Source organism: Sciurus carolinensis, chromosome 3 (assembly GCF_902686445.1).
Source record: "Sciurus carolinensis chromosome 3, mSciCar1.2, whole genome shotgun sequence".
NCBI classification, from domain to species: Eukaryota; Metazoa; Chordata; class Mammalia; order Rodentia; family Sciuridae; genus Sciurus; species Sciurus carolinensis.
Genome location: NC_062215.1, coordinates 26333061 through 26350744, shown reverse-complemented (window position 1 = coordinate 26350744; position 17684 = coordinate 26333061). Strand labels below are relative to the sequence as shown.

Sequence of the window (17684 nt, the reverse complement as noted above, 5' to 3'; positions counted from 1 at the left end):
GGGTTTGGGGTCCCTTGCTTCTGGCTTCTGCACTGGGGCCAAAGCACCTTCCCCAAGCTACTGCATGGGTGGGAGACTCTAAGATCAAGGTGTGTGACCTTGGCAACCTTGCCTTCCCCCATCGCTCTTGAAATGTTGGGGGTTCAGCCCTCACAGCTCCTCATAGAATGTGACCCTTTCACACGGCCCTTGAATCATAAGCACAATATTTCAAGGATGCCATTGTTTTGGTTGTTCTCCTGGCCAGAGCAGAACTCAGAGACCTTTAGACATCTGCAGCTTGCCCAGGGTCACAGAACCCATCCGGGCACAGGCAGGAGGAGCCCCCACCTTCCGAATGCCAGCTGCAGCTCCCAGGTCAGGACGTACTTCCTGTACTCTCGGCTCCTGCCCCGGCCAACCTTCAAGGCTGCTCAGCATGTTCTCCACGCAGCCCACCTTCCTTCCTGCACCTGCTATACGCTACTTATCCTTCTTTATTTCACCCAAGATCCGCACACTTTCAGCAGCCTTCATCCGCCCTCCCCCACCCCAACCCTTCCTCCGCACATCCCATCCCCCTCCCTCTACTGTAATTACTGATGGTCTTGCTTACCCCCCACCAGCACTGTGCACAGGTTGGGTATAGGGACTGAGCCTTGTATATCACTGTGCCCTTAGCACCCAGGACTGCCCACTCTGCTTTTGCATTTTCAGAACCAAGCTGTTTCTAGTCAGAAGTCTGCTGAGAAGAGCAATAAAGACTTTGAGGATTGGGCTGTGATGGAAAGGTGGACTGGCACCCCCACCCCCTGCCTTAGTAACCCACCTCCCATCCTCCCTCCCCAGGTGACTGCAGCTCCTGGCTAGATGAGCTGAGAGAGCGCTGTAGTTCCCTTAGCAGTGAGTGTCCCCAGGGGACTCAGCACTAGGGATTTCCTGGCAAGGAGATGGTGAGATAAGATCATGGCAAGGTACAGCCCAGAGCAGGCATGACAGCAGAGAAAACAAGGGAAGGCCCAGGCACAGGAAATGCTGCCCCACGGAAGTCAGTTTGGAACTGACAGGCCAGGGCAGCAGGGCAAAGCAAAGCCACTGTCCACTTCACTCACTGTTTCTCCGAAACCCCGTTGGTCCCTTGAAGGCCTGGAGCACCCCTAAATTGGGCTTCTGATCTAATACCTGCCTCCCACATCTTTCCTCCAAAGTGATGAGATCTGCTTCTCCAGACCCCAGCCTGGCAGGGACGCCACTGGACACTCAGGGCCTCAGTGAGGCTGCCCCTCCACCCAGCCTGCTCCTGGCCTGATTTGGCATGCATGTGAGATCACTGGTTGCTGCGCCTGATTCTGGAGTTTTCAAAGCAAGAATTAATGAGCTCCATGGGCCAAAGCCAGCAGCTCCCACACCTGGACCGGGCTAAGGCGTGCAGAATTTCAGCATTCTTAGCAGAGTTCCCTCCTGGGGTTCCCTGGAGACGCCACCTCCTTGACCTGCCTTGCTCTGTCCTCCTCCCGCAAGCAGGATGCCAGCCCACAACTCAACTTGCTTTGAGAATTAATTCCATCACTGTCCTGGGTTAGTCCCGAGTCTACCAGCCTTCGACAGGGATAGGATATCGGGACGTGGTGCTGGGATGGCCAGGATTCCTATCTGAACTTCCCCACGCACAAGTCCTTCACTGGGCTCTGACAGTCTCTTTCCTTCTTTGGGGGTTTTACGGAGCACCTGTCCGTACAAGGTGTCCATCACAATTGGAATCCTCTCCCTGGCTTGGTCCCTCTTCAGGAGGGGCACTGGGTGGCACCAGGTGAGGGTGCCTTGTGCTGCCACCTGGTGTCTGAAACCCTCACTGCACTGCTGTCATAACAACCTGCAGGTTGGGCTGCTCTCTTGACCGGGTGGAGGGGAAAGAGGCCATGGGGCACCAGGATATGATGGGTGGGGACCAGGGGTAGAGATGGAGGTACAGGATGTTTGAAAAGTGGGTGAGGTATGGGAGGGGCAGGGTTAGAGGACAGGAAAGAAGAGAGGGTGGGAGGGGGAGGAGGAAAGTAGGCGCCTTGGACTTCAGGACAGAACTGCCAGGGAAGGGTGGCACCTGCGAATCTGCAGTGATTGGAGAACAGCCTTGGCCAGCTGTTGGACAAACAGCTGGGGCTGAGGGACTCCTCACCCTGTGATCCAACCCCCTCTGCGCTGCTCCTTGTGGCCCAAGGCTGGTGGGAGGCTGTGGGTCCCACTGAGTCTCTGGGCACGCCATGCTGGGAACCCATGTGTATATCTTTCTATGAACCCGAATGCAACCATTTTGGAAAAGGGTGCCCTTGCTCTCTTGTACACCCCTTTCATCTCGTCAGCGCAGTTCTTCCCATCAGCCCCATTCCCTCCACAGTGAGAACAGACTGGGCCGGTGTGGGTTACAGGTTGGTCCAATCCCAATTCGGCCATTTCCTGGATGTGCAACCTTGGGTAAGTCGCTTCACCTCTCGGAACCCACAGTTGCGTGGAAGAACGCTAGCAACAGCACTTCCCTGGCTAGGGTGTTCTGAGGAGCGAGTGAGAGACTGCATATGAGCCTCAGGTTTGTTTTTAGCACCAGCTCAGCTCACTCCTCTTCCCTGTCCCCCACCCCCAGACAGACCTTTTCCTGGAGCTTTGGGGGTGGAGGAAGCAAAAGCTGCCAAGCTTGAGGTGGGGGCCTGAAGCTGTTGACACAGTTTCCTCTGAACCCCCAAGAGAGGACTTAAGGGCAAAAGTACTGGGGAGATGTTCTTATCTCCAAAAGCACCCCTCCCCTTGACTGAAGTCCCTAGGCAGGCCCTAATCCAAAATGTGCTGTCCCCAGCCCCTCCCTCCTCCAGCCTCCTTCAGACTTCCCCACCCTCGCTGCACCACCCCCTTTGTATCCCAGAGTAGAATCAAATAACCTTCCAGATAAGCAATCCGAGGTCAGCATCAGCATTATTATGACTACTGTTCACAAGACTCGACAGCATTACTCCCACTTCCAAACCCTTTCAATGAGACACAACGGTTTCCATCGTTGATAATGATTTTACATTGCTGAGGGAGAGGCCACGATTGTCTTCCCTGAGATATACGCGTTGATTCTGCTATTAGTTTTTCCATATTACTGTCCAGATGACCCCTCCAGCCACTGCCTCCTGCCAGAGAAATGCTCTGGTCCACTGATGGAGGTGGAGGAGGGAGTGGGGACCACTGTCTACCTCTAGAGAGTAACCCCAAAGCATGGCCAGTGTATCTTTGGTTCTTACTGGGAAGAGGGGACCAGAGGAAGGGGATCCCAGAAAGAACCAGGCACACCAAGAGTCACCCTAAATAACATTACAGCATTAGAGTACTACCATGTTAGCCAGAGGCAGGGATGGAAAACCAGGGGAGAGAACAGTAGTCCAGGTCTCAGATTCACCTTGACCCAGAATCTTCCAACCACCAAAAGAAGGCAAGATCCCAGAGCTCCCTTCCCAAATCTCCCACCCTTGGGGAATAACGGTTACAGAATTCTACAAAAATATAAAAGCTTAATCTGTACATCCAGGTGGCAAAACTCGAGGAATTTTGAATTTTGTACAGCTTTGCTTAAAAAAAAAAAAGGCAGCTCATACACACCCCCTCCCCACCCAAGGAGGTCAGAGGAAACAGTGTGGCGTTCTTGCACACCTGAGGATCAAACCAGGTGGTCGCTCCAAGGAGGGTAGCATTTCTGTCCAAAAGAGCAATTAGAAAAGAACAGGCTGGACAAGGAACGCCTCCAGGTCCAGCCACCCAGCAGCCTGGCACCCCAGGCTCCCTGCTGCCTGTGCAGACGGTGCAGATGGCACGGGGCAGGGAGGGGGGCGCTGTAAGTGAAGGCTACCCTTAGGTTTCAAGAATCAAATCCAGGCCTGGGCTTTAAAGGCAGGGCTGGGAGGCTGGGCGAGTGGGCAGGGATGTCTCAGGGAGTGGGAGTCGGGCAGATGTTTGGGGGTGGCTGGGAGGACACAGACTGGCTGAACTTGTGGTCACCAGGGTTTCAGACAAGAAACTATTGCCAGTGGTAGCACCAGAAAGGAGGCTCTGGGCCATGCGGCTTTCCCCTCCGCTGTCCCCTCCCACTCGTGGTGGCCACCTTTGCCCTTCCTCCTCTGCTGGCTCCCACTGGGCAGGCTGCAGCAGACCGTGTAAGCACCTTGATGGTGTCATTCATCACCCTTCAGGGGGTCAGCTCCTCTCTGGCAGCAGATCCTGCCAACCCCACCAGGAGCTCACCCTGGACAGCAGCCCCGTCCCCACATCCTCCACAGGGGGCGGCCTCCTCCGTTTACAAGGCTTAATCTCACTGCCAGCAGGAGGAAGGGCAAGGCAAGAGGTGCAAGGCCACCTAGGTCACCCATCTAGCCAGATGCATGGCCACCGGCGGGGGATGGGGGTGTGTGTGAAGCCCTGGGAGGGAAGATAGACCCGCCTGTCCCTCCCCCACCAGCCCACAGATCCAGATTCCAGGCAGCCGAGGCAGCTCCCCAGCCTCCGTCGGCACCATTAACCAAAACAGCTTCATTATGCCAATTTCTAGCTTTCAATGTGCGGCTGATAGCTGTCAGCAGAAATAAGAGTTAATCTGGAATTACTCACATTCACTGAGCGGCCTGGCCAAGGGGACGACACAATGAAGCTTTGATAGAAAAGGGAGCCCCTGCCCCCACCTTGCCAGGGACAGGGGCTGCTCCTCTTCTCCCAGCGAGGTTGCAGCCCTCCAGGGCCAGGCATTTAGGTGCACACACACACACACCTCTCATCCACACAAATGCACACACCCGCACACACTCACGCGCACACACTCACACACACAGGCAGCTCTGAATCTTCCCTCCCCACCACCCACTCCCCATCTCCAGGAATCTCCATGGCCATCTGGACATGCCTAAGCTCTCCATCCCCTTTGTTTTTACTCTGGACCGTGCTTAACTTTTTATTTTGGAAAATTACTTTATTTTATATAGATATATAGATATATAGATATGTATGTATATATAAAAAGGTTCCATTTCATTTGTAAAATCTCATTTTTTTTCTTTTTTTTTTTCTTCTTTTTCTCTTTTTTTTTTTTTTCCTACAGAAAATGATGACGAGATTAAAGGAGAAAATAAGTTACATTACAGTTTCCAAAATGGTTCTCGCTCTCCGCTGAAGATGGGTCACCGTCGGGGCTATGATGCACTCTCGGTCCCAGCTTGTGCTTTGCAAGAAGAGGGAATATAACTAGACTGGTTATTTTAGGTTAAAATAGCCAAGAGACAGACGCCTTCGCCTCAAAAATATTCTGAGACACATAAAAGTAGAAGGAAACAAGTCTCTTCAGTCACAAAATGTCGTACATCCCACATATACTAGATTCAATTAATTTAATAAAATAGAATATACATAGAGATTCTGCACAAACGTATTGCTTTCTCCCAACAGCTCCTGGTGTCTGGAACCTCGCCGTGCTGGGCATCTCTCTCTCTCTTTCTCTCTCTGCCTGGAGCCAAGTCGCCAGGGCTGCGGCTTTGGACTCTGGAAGTCCTGCTTGCAGGTACCCAGAGCCATGGAGGCAGGCAGGAGCACCTCCTTGGTGTCTCTATGGGACTTTTTCAGGAATATGGCCCAGGAGGAGGAGCTAGGATTCGCACCCAATGGAGAAAGGTGAGTGAGAGAGCAGGTGAGACTCAGGGGTCCAGGTCTGCCGGGTCAGAGGACAAACCGGAGAGACTCAGCACATCTTTCTTTGGGGAGGGTGAGGCAGCCATGCTGTCAGGGAGGCCAGAGGCCGAGGGATCCTTGGAGTCACTGGATGGAGCCCGCCTCCGCAGGCAGACGCCAGGGCTAGGTGGGGGCCGTGGGCCCTGGATCTCCGGGGGGTCTATGGAGATACTGGGTGGGCTGAGTTTTTTCTTGGGCCGGCTCCCAGGGCCCCCAAGAGGCTGACCCCCGAGGGTCGAGGGGCTTGGGCCCAGGTGGGGTTGGGAGCCGCTGTCCAGGCAGCTGACTGCAATGGAGTGTCTTCTCTGTTCATCCAGCCAGGATGCAGGCCGTCGCCGGCCACTCTGGGACTCCACACTGTAGCACTTCTTTAAGTCCCGTGTGGATAGGGGCTCCTGGCTGCCGAGGGGCAGCAGGTCTCCTGAAATCCAGCTCAGTTCTGTGTCCAGCTCTAAGCTGCTTCTGGTCTCCGGAGGGCCCTTGCTCTGGTTGGGTTCTGGGCCTGGGCAAAGGGCTGGCAGGGGCATGTGCTTCGAGAGCTTGCTTTGAATGCGGGAATGCTGCTGCACCTGGATGCTGGACTGGCCCCAGAAGGAGGAGGACCGGGCCAGAGGCGGGGGGGCTCCACTCACCTCCGACAGCAGGTCTTCCTGGCTGCCCAGGCCCTGCACATCCAAGGAATCAGTCCTTATTGCTGCCTGTATGGGGTGGGTAGAGGGCTAAAGCCAGGGGTTTTCTCCCCAACGTGGACTGTCCCTTGTCCCTCCTTGTCAAGCTGGATATCCCCTGACCAGTGCAGCTATAGGACCCCCCCACAAGCAGAGGGATCAGTAGCTGCTTTTATTGGGGCATGGGGGCCACGTGCCATCTGACCTCTGGTTCACCATGCCTCCCCTTCAACCCCCAAATCTATCTCCCCTCCTCTTTTCCCTGCCCCCCTCCCCCCACTAAGCCTATAGAAATAGCTCTGTGCAGCCCTGCACCCCTGGGAAGCAAGAAAGCACTTGGGCCAGCTGTGCTCCCCAGTTGGCTCCTTCCTGCCTCCCAGCCTTTGCCCAGGCTATCCCTTTGGCCTTGAATCCCCTGATTGGCAAGCACGGAGAACTCGAGTTCTCTTCAAAACAGTCCTGACAGTCTCTACTCCAAGTAAAACCAACTCCCTTCCTCTTCTTTGCTCCCCATTGCACCCCACATGAGTGGCACATCTGGGATCTCTTGTTGCAATAATCTGATGGCATGTATCTCCACAATTAGGCGGTGAGCCCAGAGGGCTGGGCTGTGTCCCTGGTGCCTGGCACCCAGAGGCTGCTCAGTGAGCACCTGTGGCATGGACAGGGACCGTGCCTGCTCCCCAAGTGCATGGCACTGAACAGATTCATCTGTGTCTATGCTCAAGTATGAGGGCACACAACCAGGTGTGGGCCACAGCCATGGCCACGGGCAGGGCGTGCAAGCCCCACCTGGCTACATTATTCTCTGCCCTGTGCCCCTAGAGTGTGGGTTCGGGAGGTGCCCAAATGTGTCCCAGCCTTGGTGAAAAGTAAAGACACCTGAAACTGCCTCATGCCCTTTAGCTCAGTCTGAAGTACGAAGCATAGGGAGGCAGCTCCGGGCGGGAAAGGGAGCCCTGAGACTTGGGTTCTGTCTCCTCCGCTGTATGCCTGTGTGCTCCTGGGAAGCCGTGGCCCGCCTCTGGTCTCCAGGGCCTCCTCAGTGAAACAAGGGAAAGTGCAAACTCCAAGAGGCCATAGGCCACTTCTGCTTTGCCCAGTATTGTGTCCCTGTCACCTAGGACTGAGCCTGGCATATTGTTGGCAAATAATTAATGTTTGCTGGAAGAATGAAAGTGTCAACCCTGGTTGTCACCAACAGCCTAGAATTCCCAGCATAGGGTCCAGCCCCCAGGTCCAGGCCTGGCCCTCCACACCTGCTCACCTGGCGCCTGAGTGGCCTCTGAGCCAAAGGGGAACGAGCCGGAGGGGGCAGTTTAGGGATGGTGCCCCAGGTGGGGGCACTGTGAGGCTGGAGCAGATGGGGCACATCTTTAGGAAGCTGCGGGATGTAGGTGGTGTCTGCTGGCTGGGAGTGAACAGATAAGATGGAGCCTGTGGGGGGCGGGAACAGGGGAGAGGCGAGGAGGAGGTGAGGAGGAAGCAAAGAGGAGAGAGGCGACCTCCCCTCCACCATTCCTTCCCTATCAGACTCCCCCCACCTGGACCCTTGCCATCCTGGGTTGAAAGCCACTGCCCTCAGGCTGGGGCCTCCCTTGGGCAGGGGCTAGGTGTCCCCCTTCAGGCTGGCGGCTGCCAGGTAGGAGAGACCTCTTGTTGCCTCGATGACCCTCCAGGTCAGGACTGGGCTTGGGCAAGGTGGGGGTCTCCCTGTATGAGCCAAGCCAGCCTGCCCCAGCCCTGGTACCTGACTGGGCTTTGGGGAGTCCCCAGCCCCTGTGTCCCGGGGGCCCCTCAGCGGCGCTCCCATCCCGGCACATGTAGCTGTCATTGGGCAGAGAGTGCGTCCGGCTGACCCCAGACTTCCTCACAGTCAACAGGTCGGATCCCAGTGTGACAGGTACCTCCTCGGGGTTGGGCTCCATCTGTAATAGGGGCCGGGAGGGGAGTGAGAGAGGGGCACTTGGGTTTGGCACCTGAGGCAGACCTGGACAACAGAAACCAGCCCCCCACCCCACCAGGCCCACTCCCCAGTCCCCTCCCAGGACAAGGTGGTGATGGGCATGAGTGCGGGGTGGGGGGAGGGGGAGGGAGGGGGAGACACATGATGAGCCCTCCACACACAGGGAGGAAAGGGTGGGGAAAATCCCTGGAATGTGCACATGGCATCACCTGCCAGCCTCCTGGTGGGGATGGTTGAAGAGTAAGGAGGTATCTGAGAAGGAAGAGCAGCCCCCAGCACCCCCGTCCCGCAGGTGATCCCCAAGTGCCTTCTAAAGACCCCACCGAGAGGCTCTGAAGGGAGCCCTGGGGTCCAGAGAGGGTGGGCTTGAGCTGGGTTCAGATGGGTTAAATGACAAATGAATGTGAGGGACACGTCACAGCCTGATATCCTGCCCCCGCTTTAACCAGTGGACTCTGGGGTGGGGTGGCCAAGCCTTGGCAGTGTGGACTCAGTTCCCCGCTCAGGGGACAGACTGGGGCAGGAGTAGCATCTATTTCAAACAGCTTTGGGCCGCAGCTGGAGGTGCTCAGGGTTTGCTTTTAGGGTGTCTCTCCACCCCTCGTGACTCCCTTGCCCCTGGACCTCTGGTTCTCAGTTCCTGTTCTCATGCCGACCCAGTCCGTCAATCACACAGGCTCAGTAGGCCGAGGCTGGTTCTCAGCCCCACTTCAGTCAGTCACCCTAGACCCCTGGGGGCCCCCCAGCCTGTGGTTCCGGCCCTGCCCCAGCTGGACCCTGCTCTGACAACAGGGCGGGAGAAGCTGGGAGGAGGGGGCTGCTCATAGAGGGGGACAGAGAGCTGGGGAAGGGTGGAGGAATCATCAAAACACAAGGAAGCCCCCCTCTGGGGTTTGGCGAGGACGCAGGGACACACAGGGACAGTGACAAAGGAGACAGGAACAGCCCCCAGGTGAAGAAGGGCACGGTGGTAGCAGCAGAGATGTGGCTCTCACCCACTTGGTGGTGGTGACCGTCTCATGTGGGGGGAGGTGGAAGCGGGTGCGGGGAGGGGAGGGCTGGCCTGCACAGGGGCTCCAGATATAGAGGCTGGCTCCGAGGCCACTTCTCTTTGGGCTGTGTCACTCCTGAGGTAACCCTTTCACGACTGCTGCCCGGTGCCCCTCTGGGCAAGGCCTCAGTTTCAGCTGATCTAATTTCCTTATCCCAGCGAGGGATCTAAAAGACCTCATGCCAGCAAAAGCTGGGGCACCGAGTGCCTGCAGGTAGACATCTCTGGGTGGGGCCTGGTGGCACAGTGAGCAGAGGATCTGGAGCCCTGCAGCCAGCCCAGCCCCGGCCGGGGAGCGCGAGGGGTGTGTGCATGTACATTGCTCTCCGGGGCACTAAGTAAGAGTGTGTGAGTGTCATCAGGCAAAGAGTCATCCGTCAGAGCTAGAGAGCAGGACGGTTCAGACACAATCTCTGACGTCAGAGACAGAGCCTCCATCTCAGCTAGAGGGATCTAGACAGGAGAGAGATGATCAGGCATGAGAAACTAGCCGGCGCGCACTCGGCACACTCTCAGCCCCCACTTCCCTTTTCCACAAAGCAGCGGGAGGCATCCCATCGCGCTTCCCACCCCTTTCCCAAATAAATGGACAGCGCCTCCCCTCACCCACTTCAGTCCCCGGCTCTGATCAGAGAGGCTGCACAGGCACCAAAGAGCTAGAGCAAACAAGGACAAAGCCAAGAGACACAGAAACACGTTCCAAAGACACCCCAGGCACCTGAGCAGCCCCCTCCCACGCTGCCACTACCCAGAGAGGGAGCAGGGAGGAGCGAGGGCTTCAACTCTTATAAAGACGGTACGGAAAAAAAAAAAAAAAAGAAGAAGAAAGGCCAGCAAAGCCTGTCTCCTCTCCGCGCAGACAGAGCAGCGTGGGGGGCACTGGGGACAATGCTGCCAATCTGATGGCTGTTTTCTGCCTATTCTCTTTGCTTCCAAAAGCCTGGCAGGACTTGGCCTGCCCCCAGATCTGGCTTCTCCCCTCACGGGGCCCTCCTCCGCCTGCCTGCAGCCTGCCCGCCCTCTTCAACTTGGGTCCCGGGAGGTGCTCTCCCAGCCAGCCTGAAGCAGGCACCCTTGGTGGGCTGCCACACCATCTGGCTGGCCCAGCGGGGATCTGCAGGGAACCTCAGGGGCTATGGGATGCTGAGGGAGGGGTGGGGAGGATCACCTGCCCATCAAAGCCCCTTCCCCCACCACCTCTCCTGTGAGCCTTCTTCAGGGTGGGAGGCCTGGGGAAGGGACTTACTTTCGCACTGATTATTCTAGGTCATTGCCAGGTCTGAGACAGAATCTCAACTAGAGGCACGGGCTCTTACCATGTGACAATCATTTCTCCAGATCAGGCTACAGGCTTTCTGGGAACCTGCCTGCTGACCCCTCTACCTGGCAGAACCTGTGGAGACTATGCTTTTTCTGTCTTTACTTGATGCTTGCCAGGTCTGCAGCCCCTGATGTGGGGGAGGGATGGTGGGACCTTTGGCCAAGGGGAAGAGAGGAGGGTGGGAGGGGCCCAGAAAGCAGAGGATCAGGATGAGATGGGCCTAGGGAAGAAGAACCTGTGGCAGGGTGGGAAGGGGCTGGGCTCAGGGACAGAGCCAACTCCTATTTCATGCCAAGGTCCCAGCCTCCATCTCCATTCCCTTAGGACAGAAATCACTGGCTACTGACATCACTCACCATACCAAATGGGCTCTACAGCTTAAAAAGCCACCAAAGGACGGGTGGGTATTGGACACGGGAGAAGAAACAGGCCCTGGCTTAGGGCATGCCACCTATGGCTGCCCTCCACTATTCCAGAAGCCCTCCTCACCTGGGCCTGGCACCTCAGTCCCTCCACCCCTAAGGTCCCTCTTCTCTTCCAGATTCTTACTTACAAAGCTCCCCTCCAGGCCTGTCCTCCACCCATCCTTCTCCCTTGGAAGGGTAACCTCAGCCTCCTACCTTCCAAGGCTGCTCCAGAGCTTGCTCAGCCTGGAAGCACCCTGACGCCTCCTGCCAGGCCTGACATTCAACTGAGGCCCTACGGCTGCTCTTTCTCCAGCTATCCAGTGGGCAGGCAACACCCCAGCTGCCCCAGAAGCACAGCACAGCATGGCACAGCTTGGCACAGTCAGGGGAGGGGGCACAGCACAGGGCACAGTAACCTGTGGGTCGGAGCCACCCGGGCTGGGGGCGGAAGGGAAGGCAGAGGGCTGGCCCCCTGGGCCTGCCAGCTCGTCCATCAGCTTCAGCTCCCCTTCCAGGGAGCCCTGGATCAGCAGGGAGATGGTGTCAAACAGCTGTCTATCCTGGGAGGACCAGCCCAGAAGGGGAGCCGGAGAGCCAGGGGACAGGGGTCAGAGGGCAGTGATGGGAAGTGTCAGTGGCAGGGTTGACGAGGGCACAGAGAGAGAGAGGAGGTGAGACCCACCCAACAGGCACACGCGCACACACACGTGTACACACACGTGTACACACACACGTGTACACACACACAGCAACAAAGAGAGGAAGGAAGAGGAGGGTGCAGAGAAGAGGGAAGACGTGGAAGAAGAGGAAGGCGAGAAGGGAGATGGCAGATGAGCAGGGCCCGTGAGGGGGAGAGGGAGGGAGGGGGCAAGGACGGAGGTGGAAAGGAACCAGGTAGGTAAAAGAGTGAGTGGGAAAGAGGTTTGGCAGTCAGGCAGGGGTAAGAAAGAGACAGGAAGGAAACAGAAAACTTAGCCTTGAACCTAAGAGCCAGGAAGGGGAGGCCACACCAGGCTGAAGGAACGGGGAACGATGAGCCAGCATAACTGGCTTTGCTGAGGGTGGCCCTGTGCGGCCAGTGTGGGTAGCCCTCTGTGGGGAGGGGCAGGTGCCTCACGGCCCCTCTGTATCCAGGTAGGAGAGGCAGAAGGATCTAGGAGGAGCTCTAGGGTCTGCTGGTTCCCCGTCCACCACCCACTGAGCCGCTGGCTGGTCCTCCCCACCCTGCTCCTGCCCCATGCCCGCCTGCCCTCTCAGGGGTGCTGCTGGCTCACCGTGGGGTGCTCGAGGGAGAAGTGGAAGGCTGCCCCTGCCTGGGTCGCAGCGTGTGGAACCCCAGGCTTGGGGCTGTCAGGGCTGTCAGGGCCCTCCACCCCAGGCCAGAGGAAGGGGCTGCCGAGCGGCGAGTGGGGCTGTGGGCTCAGGGTCTTCATCTCCAGCTCCAGCTCGGCCTCCAGCTCGGCCTCCTCCTTGGCCTCCTTGTTGCTCTCCTCCAGGTGCTTCATCAGCACGGCGATCACCACGTTGACCAGCACGAACTGGGCCGTGAGCACGAAGGACACGAAGTAGATGGGCGAGATGACCGTGTTGTAGCAGGTGGACTCCTGGTCACAGTCCCGGAGGGTGTCCTGGGGGAGGCAGGACAGAGGCGTGAGGCCGGGGAAGACAGTGGATGGAGCCCGTGGCAGAAAACCAGGTCATCATTGTCACAGAGCATTGAAGGAGGAGAAGGAACGGGAGGAGGAGGGAGTCGCAGTGTCCTGGGGACAGAAGAACATTAGCTCTGCCTGGGGAAGTGTGAGTCAGAGCATGTCCTGGGGAGAGGGAGTTCCAGAGTCTTCTGGCAACTGGGGTGTGTGGCGGGGGTGGGGGCGGGGGACAGAGGGGCACATGCTTTTTTATTCATGGCCAATTCATCTTCCTAAGGAATCTTGGCTCAAAAACTGGGCTGCCTCCTGCCTCCTGGAAGGGGCCCTGATTCGGGTGGGCTCTCACCTTCATAATGCCATTCCAGTTGTCACCTGTGGAGACTCGGAAGAGGGTCAGGAAGGCCATGCCAAAGTTACGAAAGGTGGCATGCCGGCCCAGGCCCTCACAAGGGTGTGTCTCATCACACTCTGGGGAAGGAGGGAGAGGGAAATGAGGTCCACGCCAGTCCAGGAGCCCCTCGGTCTCCAGCCCTGGCTCCTCCACCCTGACTCACCCAGGTCTCCAAAAAGCTCCACGCCCAGAGCTGCAAAGATGAAAAACAATAACATGAAGAGAAGTCCCAGATTCCCCACCTGGAAAAGAGGAAAAGAAATGGAGAAGGTGCTGCCGGAGCTCCCAGTCAGCTTCCCGGGCCCCCGCCCCTTTGGAGGGCACTTCCTCCTCCCGAAGAGGACCCTTCCCTCCCACCCTGCCTCCCAGCTACCTGGGGCAGGGCCTGCATCACCGTGTCCAGCAGCGCCCGCATGCCCACAGCCATCTTCAGCAGCTTCAGCACTACAGAACAGGATAATGTCATGAGCGGCCCCTCTGGGTCTCTGGCCACACAGCTGGTGGAACCAGGGCCAGGGCTGGGGCAGGGGCTGGCAGGATGGCCAACCTGTCCAGCCAGCCTGCCCTTGACCTGGAAGAGGCTGGCTGAAGAGGCTGGGAGAAAGACCCCTGGGAACCCACAGCCATCCTCAAATCAGACCCTTGCTCTCTCCCTCTGGGAGGGCAGGTGTGTGGCCAGACAGCCAGGACCAACCTCGGGCGATGCGCAGCACCCTCATGATGCGGATGATGGTGGGGTTGATAGGCAAGGAGGCATTGACCTCGATCTCCTCCAGCGTGATGCCCATGATGGACAGCAGCACAATGGCCAGGTCCAGCTGGTTCCACCTGGAAAGCCCAGGACACAGCTCCCTGAGTGGGGGAAGGGGGTTGTGGGGGAAGGCGCAGTTGTGGCACTGAGGGTCAGGGCTGGAAGAGGGCAGGGGTCAGCTGGTCCAGCCTCCCCTGCTGCAGAGAAAGGGCACAGCTTTATCTAAGGCCACATAGTCAGCTGGAGGCACGGGTAGGGCTAGTCTTGAGCTCCAAGGCCTTTGCTTTTCATTTTTATTCATATGCTCTTTCTTATTTAGCACTTATATTGCATTTACTCTGGACCAAGCACAGTTTAAAGGACTTTATAAATGGGAATTCAGAATCTTACCATTCTGATGTGGATATTATTATTATTACCATTTTACAGATAAGAAAATCGAGGCACAGGCAGATAAAGTAACTTACCCAGTATTGCCAGCAATTAAGTGGTGGAACTAGGATGTGAATCCAGTCCAGGCAATCTGTCTCCAGACTCTATACCCTTAGGCCCCAGACTAAGGGTACATCGATTTGTAGTTGCCCATGACCTCTAAGCCTTGTCCTGTCAAATTCCATCCCATCTCCCTGGCCCTGGATGCTCCCCATCACCAACACCACCAGGGTAGGGACTGGACCCCAGGACTTAAGAAGGGTCTCCAGGCACTAAATCCTTCTTAGTATTTTTCTAGGAGACACACTCCTATCCACAACCCCAGAACTCTCCCAAACCTCTCTTCTCCATTACCTGTCCTGGAAGAACCGACGGAAGCCAAAGGCCACAAGTTTGAAAACAGATTCCAAGACAAAGATGACAGTGAAGATGTAGTTGCAGATTTTCAGAGCCTCATCCAGGATCTGGTAGTAAAGGGGCAAGAGGTAGGGTCTCTTTAGGCTCAGGGCTGATACTGGGAGACAGAGTGACTGAGACACAAGATGAGGTTAAGGCGACCTATCTTCCCTGTTTCCACCATGACAGCTGACCCCTGGCCACCACCCCAGGAGAGAGTAGGGTCCTCATTCATGTGAATGATGCAAATCTTGTGCTAAAGAATTTCTCTCCTTGAAAGGTGAAGAGAAGACCTCACGCAAGGTGCCAGAAGACACAGAATGTGGGGCTGGGGAGATAGCTCAGATGGTAGAGTGCTCGACTTGTAAGCACAAGGCCCTGGGTTCGATCCCCAGCACCCTCCCCCCCCCCAAAAAAAAAAAAAAGAAGACACAGAATGCTAGGCTAGAAGGGCTTATGCATCACTGATTCAAGCTCCTTGTTGTACAGATGGGGAAACTGAGGGCTGGGGGCAGCTGACGGAGGATGACTGGAGACGTGGCAGGATCCCAGGTAAGTTTTGGATCTGGCCATTCCCTAGAATCTAACTGGAGATGGGCAGGCACCAGGCTACTTTCTTTACTTTCAAAGAACCGGAGTCCAGCACCTAGTAGAACCGGAGTCCAGCACCTAGTAGACAGTCAATAAAAATTTGCTGGAGAAGAAACCAGGTCTTCTGTTTTTTAGCTGTTAAGCCAGCTAACTCCTCTGAGCCTGTGTCCTCATCTATACAACACAGATGATGCCCACCTACAAAGGTTACACAGATGCCCTGGCTCACACTGTGCTGGCCTCAGTTGGGGATCTCAAGGCTGGAGGAGGGGGCCTTGGCTGGACACTCCCTCTCACCTGGGGCTGCTGGTAATGTTCCATGGCCATGGTGACCACATTCAGCCCAATGACACCTGTGATGAAAAGGTCCAGGTAGTGGCTGGTGCACAAGTGGTGGACAAGAAGCCGGAAGCGGGAGTAGTCGGAATAGTAGGGTTTGCACTGGGCTTCTGTAGGGCAGGGGAAAGAGCAGAAGGAGCATCAGGGCCCTGCCCCCTGCACCCCACCACCCGCAGCCCCTCCCAGTCGCCAGCCTTGAACGCCAGAGCTGAAACATTCCAGTGTCATCAGCGTCCTTGCCCTCCCCTCATTGCCCCAGGGGAGGGGGGACAGCCTTCTTGGCATGTCCCCCTCCAAGCATCTGTTCTACTGGCTACAGTTGGGGGCAGGACGGGTCAGGACATGCAGAGCGCCCCACCTACATTAGACACCAGGTGAGCCCTCCCAAAAGGCAGCCTCCAAAAGCTACCAGCCCCTTAGAAGGCGCCTGACTGAGTGTTTGCAGCGAGGTCAGGTGGCAAGATGAAATGCACCCGGTCTTAGTGAGCTCAGAGGGAGCTCCGCAGCAGAGGCCAAGGCTCTTGTGCCTTCTCCAAGCTCAGCCCCTACAAGAGCAGGGGAGATTACCCAGAGCTGGGATTTACAGATAGAGCCGGAGATTGGAAATTGGACATCTTCTTGGCTGGCTGCACTGACCTACCATGGGGCTTCCAGGGAGCAGGGCCGAGGCCTCCCACACCCCCAAGCGGGGAGAACCCAGGGGAGGCCACAGGGCTCTGCTCCATCCCAGACTCAAGCTGGGAGGGCCCCCAACGGACTCACCCAGTTTCTAATGAGGCAGTGCCTAACCTGCCCTGGGTGTTGGGGCAGCAAGAACCGCAGGCTAGGCTGGAAGCACTGTCTGAGATCTGTCACAGGCATAAGGTTTCTCTTATAATTAGCAAACCACTTAATTATAAAAATCACAATGCCAGGTTAGCCTGCTAAGCAGGCAATAAATCTGGGGGCAGGAGATCACAGGGGTCCCCTCCTCCAGGTACAGAGGGAGGGCCAAGCCAAGCAGGGCACATGTTATTCAGAGAATGCCAAGAGATTAGTCTCCTGGGAAGTTGAGAAGAAGGAAGAGACCCCCGCACAGGGAGGCATGGGGCAGCCTCAGGTCCCAGACAGCTCTTCCCCTCTCAGGAGGTCTCCGGCAGAAGCCAGCCAGCAAGGGCTGCAGCCTCTGAGGCCTGTGCCAAGGGCGGGCTGGCTCAGGGGCAGCAGGAAGCTTGGAGCCCAGGCCAGCTCAGATATAACTGTCCTTTCCCATGCAGAGGAACACTTAACAGAGAGGTAAACTGAGGCAGGGCGTGGCCTGGGGTGGGCTCCCACCCAAGGCCAAAGGAAGAAGAGTGCCCAGGAGTGGCATGTCCAGCCTCTTGGGATGCACAGCTCCAGGCCCACCCGGCCCCTCTCCGCATCGGCCTTGAGGTGTGGATAACCAGGGGCAGAGAGACCCCAATAAGGTCGGGTGTGCCTTAGGGGTACACAGACCATCTTTCTGTTTTCAGAGGAGTGCCAGCCAGTAGGGCTTTGTTTGCTCAGGTGGCCTTCCTGATCCCCAGGAGTGTAGGGGTGGAGAGGCCTGGGGCAGGGGACACTGTGAGGCCACAGGTCATCCACACCCGATTGTGGAGGGTGGTCGGGCCAGCCAGGCCTCTTCCTTCCTTCCTTCCTTCAGTACCATGAGAACCAGAGGGCGCTAGTCGCCTTAGCAGCCGGAACTCTTTCTCTGCATTAATCTCCATAAATGCCGAGAGCACCCGGATCCCATTATGCTAAAATATGAATGGAGAATTAACTAAAATGTTTGAATACAATTAGGTTAGAAAAAGTGACTCCTTATTAGCCCCATTCTTAGTTGAGACAATGTGGAGGGGAGGCGGGAAGGGAGAGGTCCCCCTCCCCTGCTGTCCCACCTGACTGCAGAGGCAGCCCCAGGCCTACCACCGACTCCACTAGGAGTCTGAGTGGTGGATGGGCTTGGATTCAGCCAGGGACCCTCGAAAAGGGCCACAG

The 17684-nt window shown here is 56.8% G+C and overlaps 1 protein-coding gene across 30 annotated transcripts in view; it reads right to left on the bottom strand.

The window, feature by feature from the left end:
* Positions 1–5032: 5032 nt before the first annotated feature.
* The window catches only part of Cacna1g (calcium voltage-gated channel subunit alpha1 G), a 63845-nt gene continuing 51193 nt past the window's right edge, over positions 5033–17684 (bottom strand). For 9 of the 30 annotated variants that reach the window (XM_047543707.1, XM_047543709.1, XM_047543708.1 and 6 more), the window contains 10 exons: positions 15642–15793; positions 14712–14821; positions 13869–14002; positions 13548–13618; positions 13338–13416; positions 13130–13251; positions 12409–12762; positions 8140–8317; positions 7657–7826; positions 5033–6419 (listed from right to left, as the gene is read on the bottom strand). In XM_047543707.1, coding sequence (XP_047399663.1) covers positions 5688–6419; positions 7657–7826; positions 8140–8317; positions 12409–12762; positions 13130–13251; positions 13338–13416; positions 13548–13618; positions 13869–14002; positions 14712–14821; positions 15642–15793 — 2102 coding nt within the window. In that variant the 3' untranslated portion in view covers positions 5033–5687. Of the gene's footprint in view, positions 6420–7656; positions 7827–8139; positions 8318–9724; positions 9860–11550; positions 11695–12408; positions 12763–13129; positions 13252–13337; positions 13417–13547; positions 13619–13868; positions 14027–14711; positions 14822–15641; positions 15794–17684 lie in introns of all 30 variants that reach the window. The other 21 variants (XM_047543685.1, XM_047543690.1, XM_047543695.1 and 18 more) reach the window with 5 other exon arrangements.